Genomic DNA, 6556 nt, shown 5'->3' on the forward strand with positions numbered 1-6556 from the left:
TGGATGACATAGATATCAAAATGGTTTACAAATTATGTAAGTACATCTAGTAGGTTATACTTCATTAGTTCCATGTTTACAGTTGTGATATCGTGAGATGTTATATTGTGACTTTATTTTAGGCCTGTGTAAGGCGGTAATTAATTCTTTATGTTATTGTCATTAAGTGGGTAATGAGTCACAAAACAAATAATCAAAACATTTCAGAGGTGGGGCGCCAAAAGTGCCCACGGGCGATGAGAATCCTTGTTACGCCACTGGACCCACTGTTGTATTTTCAAATAAATTGATTTCTCAAAAGCTTAAATTAGGTAGGTCCGTTACATAACGTGAGGTTCGGCAAAATAAATCAAACTAATGACGTCATCGACTGAACTCGAAGTAAGATGCACATGAAAACGATCTTTATATCAGAAATACACTTTGCATAGTTGCTTTATACTCTGGATTGTCGTCTTTAAAGGATTTGTGAATTAATCAGACTGGCTCTATTCCCTCAAGACTTATTTCCAAACGGATTCACTGAAGATTATTTTCCATAGCTCAGGCTACTTAGTTGAATCCGTAACTACATGACCTACTCACAGCAACTAGCGCTGTGCACGTGGCTGTTCATTTCCATTCAAACATAAGGAAGCCTAACCTCGAGATATCACCTGACCAACTATTGAAGAACACTGCTGTCTAGATTCTGGCACAATATTATAGCCAATCTCACCATGGGAGAACAGGTGTTACCTCAATAAAATGACAAAGGCAACTAGAACGAAATCAACTTAACATTTTTTACCACACGAATTCAGTTTCTCAGAGATTCAGTAATAAATATCAAGTTGAACCTTCTCTTATGAAGAGAACTGTCCCATTGCTTTATGGCTAATTCAGTTTTACTTTAAAAGATACCACAAACTGGATAGGAAATAGCAAATTTTGATGCCATGACCAGAATATCTTATTATGCAGTTTGCGGTTTTCTGCTGAAATCTGAAGTTCGCTTTACTTCTTATATGATACAAGTTTAAAAATGCTTCCCCGTTACGTAAGTGGGGTTTCCCACAACTAGAAGGAAGACTTCGTAACTGAAAGGAAGTCGTTGTCCAAGAGTTTTTGGACCCAGAAGAAGTTATTTTCTGGACATCAGACATTTGCTGATTAAGTGAAAGTCTACGACTTAACTTTTATTTGTATTATTTTGGCTGATTTCCAACTGATTTTATGATTAAAATTTCTTACGTGTAGAAAAATAGCTTACTTGTTTTACCATTTTTAACATCCTTTTTACGTTCTGCAAGTCTTATTTCAAAATATCTTGTTTCACCAACATAGGTTTTCTGCAAGATTAGCAGGGAACCATATGGATGCCCTGCTCTTTATTTTGAGTTGAAGATTTTTTTTTGGAGGGTGAGAAAATGGTGTTGAGATATAAACAACTTTGAAATTGTTATTTTTCAGGTATTCCTCTAAACCTATAACATTAGAATTGTAGATGACATAAAGTATTTTATATTTTCACATGCAGATGATGCTATTTGCTGGTTACTGTTGTACTAAAAAAAAAAAAGGTTTCCTTGATAAAGTCTATAGGGTAATGTAACTGTTCAAAAATGTTATAAAAATTTTTGATTTATTCTTTCAAAATGTTAATGTTATAACTGAAGTTTTAACAGTTTTATGGTTTCACGAGAAAACATGAACATAGGTTAAAGGGTTTGTTGATTTTCTATAGATAAAATGAACAGCCCTTGTTTCTGCTCTCGTTATGAGAATGTTTAAAAATGGAAGCAAATTATTGGCTTCCCATTCAATAGTGCTTTAATCTTCTGGTAAAAGGCTTTAAAATAATTTTTATTATTTGACCAAATAGAAAATATGTCATCAAATATATCAGAATCAGAGGGTTTCCTTTGTGTTCAGATCTACTGTATAAAATAATTTGTTTTCAAAATACTTCATGAAAATGTCACATCGAATTGGGGATAAAGGGTTGCCCATATCTTTATCTGTAATATTGTCCTGTGCATGTGAATACACTATCTTTAACATGTACTTCCACTAAGGAGATAAAAGTGTAAACCAGAAATGGAAGCAAAATGTTAAGTTCCAACAATTTGCTTCTTTGTGAGATTTGCAAGCCTGAAAAAGTAACCACTAAAACCATAAATCTAATCCACTGATACAGTCTAGAAGTAAAAAGCTAATATTGTGTAAATTACTTTTGATACATAAAAATGCAAAAGCTGTTGAGAAAAAAAAAACCTTGCCAGTGTGACATCTCATAAACAAAATGCAGCTAAAATGCACACTTATCAAATGTGTACAAAATGTTAAAGGCTGTTAAAATTCGAATGCTTCTAGACACCTGCTGTTAAACTACAGTTTTGTCATATAGTTTGTCCCTGAAGAAGAAAGGTCCACCTTTTGAAAGCACTCAGGATATAAGGTATTGTATCTTTGTTTTTTCACACTTTATATTTTATTTTATGAATGTGAAACCTGCAAAAACTATAGGCATTCTGGTAAACAAAAATTATAGCAAAAAAGTTGGAAACATTTTAAATAAAGATTACATTTATTGTCAATATCATACAAACATATAGATCATGGTATTTAGTTTGCACAAGTTCAGTTGAACTTTCATCTGCTTGGCACAAGTACTACATTATATCCTAAGGTCCACAACAACTTAATTATTAGACCACTACACTTCACTATAAAAATGACTATCAAAATATAACTCTAAACCTAATCTTGGTTAAATGGCTTTTTGACAAAACAAATTATATTCTTCCACAGAATGGCCAAACTACAATAAATACTGCAAAAACAAAAATTTCAGACTTAATTCAAGCAAAATATTTGAATTATTTATGCATTTTGTTTTTTACCTGCATAAAAATAATAGAACCTATCTTTTACATAAAAAAACAGACACTTAGGTGTTTTAAATCATGTGATATGTTTCAAAGTGTGTACATGATCATTTTCAAGTTTTTTTCTCCCCACCCACTCCTGGCCAATCAATGTCAAAGTCTAAATCGTCTAAGTTATCATCTCCTGTATTAAAAATTCCTTTTCTAAATCTTGTATTTTGGCTTCCATTACACTTAAAGGACTTCATACTACTACTACAAGGATGCATCAACTTTTCTGTTGATTTGGAATCACTTATGTCTGTTTGTTTACTCACAAAAGCAAATTTCTTCAATTTATGCAAAGTACTGAATGATGAATTTGTTGATATATTTGATACAGATGATTGCTTGCATAGAGACTTTGCTGTAGAACTAGGAACAGAATCTCTATTTTTGTTATTCTGGTAATCAGAAACAGACATGGAACATACACCATGTTCACTAATATGATCATCTTTTAATGTAGAATTCTGTAAAACAGAGTTCAGAACCAGAGGTTTATTATTTTGATTTTGTTTATTTTTCAATGTCTGTTCAACATTATTACTTTGTGTTAAGTCTTTCATTGTTAACGTTGTATTAGAAATGGGATCAGAAGTTGTAACATTAGATTCTTCTTTTCCTTTTTTACTTTTTGGAATAAACCTGAAATTCTTAAGTGTTTCAAGAATACTAAAAGAGGGTGCATTTTCTGATTCTAAGGTTCTTGAGTCACCAGCAAAATTTGGACTATTTTGTTCTTGCATATTTACAGTTTCTTTTGGGAACACTTTCTTAACCCTTGTTGAAATCCTGTCACACACTGAATAACATTTGCTTGGTGTACTACTTTGATGGTTGCTAGCATCTTGTACAGACTTGTTATAATCACATATGTTGTTTTGATTATTTATTTCAGGATTGAGTATAATTTTATCAGAAATCTGATTACCACTAGGTGTATCTGCACTTTCAATGGCATTGATTTTTCTTTTTTTCTTTGGGTTTGATTTTTCATCAACCATATCTAGTTCAATCTCTGGGTCAACAGTTTTTTTACTTTCATGGTTACATGAAATTTCCTCAGCAGTGTTATCTTTACAAATACCCTTTAAACAATTTTTTACAGCTGGTTTTATTGTGTTAGGATCATTTAAATTTTTGCCAGATAAAGCTGTAGTTTTTAGAGAAAACTCTGGTTGGACCAAAGTCTGTTGGGGTGAATTATTACTTTTTTCTATACTTCTTAAGTTCTTTTTGGATGATTCTGGTGTATTTAGAGTTTGTTGGGACAAAGGATGGTTATTCTTTATACAAGTTGTGTTTTTATACGATGATTTGACATCAGACAAAACTGTAGTCTCTCTAGAAAACTTTGATTGGACCCATTTTTGTTTGAATGAAGAATAATTTTTATCTATACAATTTCTTTGACTATTAGATGAATGTTTCTGAGACTGAGTTGTAATCTTTGGATAAGACTGTGGTAGAACCAAGTTTTGTTGGGATAAATGATGAGTGTTATCTCTTTTCTTACCACTAGATGAATACAAAACAGAAATGTTTGAATGATCATTATTTCCATTAAAGTTGTCTTGATCTGAAGGTGGTTTATGGGGAAAAGTTTTGGAGTCCTTTGAAATTTCATCTTTTTTTTGTAGCTCTTGCTCTTTATTAATCTTTATCATCTCCTGCTCCAAGATATCCTGCAAGCCAAGCCTCTGAAGTATGAGTTCAGCTAATAAGAGAAATAATAGCAATTATAATTAGAATATGTAAATACATTTTTCAAGGAACATGCAATGATAGGTGAAAACTAAGCCTTATGTATGTGAATTTTTTAATTCCCTATTTGAGGTTTTTATCATTTTTATTTCTATTGCATGTTTTGGTCTCTTAGATGACAGTCGTCTATAGTTAGCACTTATTGCTGTTGTTACTCAAATTGTAAATATCAAATCATTGACTCTAAGCATAAATATAAATTTAAAACTGCAACACTATAGAGTATCTGATTTTACACAAAACTCCAATATTTCCATGAAATTATTTAAAACTTCAACCTAAAGTTGTCATATACTATTTAAAATCCAAACACTGATGTGAACAACTGATATATATATATATACATGCACAGTTTAAAAGTTCATTGTATGAGTCAAAGCAGTAAAAATTCACCTTGGACCTTGTATTCAGAATCAGGGTTGTTTGGAAAGGCAGTATGTAGTGCATTCACCCCTTGAATCAAAGCTGACCCTTGCATTGAAGACTCCACAAGGGACACAGCAACCACAGCATCTTGGACACCAACTTCCTTCCTAAACATTAATCTGGCATGAGCTGGAAAATTAATTAAAGTTGAAAAACATAAAGAAAATACTTTTGTAAAAATAACAGGAATAAGGACTATTACAACTAAAAAAGCATAGTAGTAAAATGTATCAAAATTACTATAATATGTTATTACACAGTTTACTGCTGTTCAGTTAACACATTACAACAGATTAAGTACTACTGCTGCTACCATAGAAGTGTAGTAGTACAAAATATCATACATGAAACTTTACAAGAGAATAATCACCACAATTAATTTAATAACACTGATATAACAGTCTATCTATAATAAAAATTAGCTTAAATTCATTGCACAAGAGCCAAAATTACTAAATTATTGTTTGAAGTCAGTTTTAAATTAGTCCTGAAGAAAGGTGTCTCTTACTAAACATTGTTTGAAGAAAGTTGTTTCCCACAAACCTTTGTGTGATAGTTTTCTCTATATGTTGTAAATCAAAGCTCAATTTTATAGTGTTGAGTTTAGCACTTCAGGCAATTATGCCTAAGTAAAATGTATCTATATGGGGTACATCATAATTTCCCACAGAACAAGAATTATTACACAATTTTAAACAAGTACTTATTTTACATACATTGAATTTAATATTAGAAACTATCAGTACTTTTTTAAATATTGATATTATATATTACCAATATGAAATAAGATTTATATCTTACAAGAATTTACAGGAAACATACCTTGTGCCAATCGAACCAAACTTTCCAGAAGCCGTATAGTTGTTCGAGCAACATTTCTCAGATCTGTGTTTCGTTGGCACTGATAGTATCGAGTTAGAATCCTGGTGAAAAATCAATTTGTTAATGACAAATCAAATGTTAATATTATTCATATGCTTCACTAAATATCTTGACAATTCTCAATGTTTTTTATATATTTAGTCCTTATTGAATTGATTAAAATATAGTGTTAAATGGATTGCATACAAATTATTTTGTACATTGCATTAAATAGCAAAAGAATGAAGTAAGTTTATTTATACCAATTAAACACTAATTTTTATGACAGTAATCTTCCAGAAGATTAACCTGCAATTAGAATAATAATCTGAATAATCTCATGGTTGCAAGACCAATCTGTATTGCCTTAAGTTGATACACTAATCTGAATAACTCCAAAAAACTAATCTGAAAGACCATAATTTCAAATACTAATACCAAATGAAACACTTTAAATATGATTTATCAAAAGTATAAAAAAACAACATACACTTAGTTTTCCTCCCATTTTGTTAAAACTGTAATTGCGAGAATTAGAAAGACCTTTTTTTAACTGCATATATAAATTATATATATATATATATATATATAAT

The 6556-nt window shown here is 30.8% G+C and overlaps 1 protein-coding gene across 1 annotated transcript in view; it reads right to left on the reverse strand.

Moving 5' to 3' along the window:
• Positions 1-2607: 2607 nt before the first annotated feature.
• Positions 2608-6556, reverse strand: part of LOC106468815 (DNA helicase MCM9-like) — a 41041-nt gene continuing 37092 nt past the window's right edge. Inside the window, exons 10-12 of the mRNA XM_022397170.1 lie at positions 5925-6025; positions 5070-5231; positions 2608-4629 (exon numbers count right to left, since the gene is read on the reverse strand). Coding sequence (XP_022252878.1) covers positions 2984-4629; positions 5070-5231; positions 5925-6025 — 1909 coding nt within the window. The 3' untranslated portion in view covers positions 2608-2983. The remainder of the gene's footprint in view (positions 4630-5069; positions 5232-5924; positions 6026-6556) is intronic.

The sequence above is a fragment of the Limulus polyphemus genome, unplaced genomic scaffold (assembly GCF_000517525.1).
Source record: "Limulus polyphemus unplaced genomic scaffold, Limulus_polyphemus-2.1.2 Scaffold3175, whole genome shotgun sequence".
Lineage (NCBI taxonomy): Eukaryota > Metazoa > Arthropoda > Merostomata > Xiphosura > Limulidae > Limulus > Limulus polyphemus.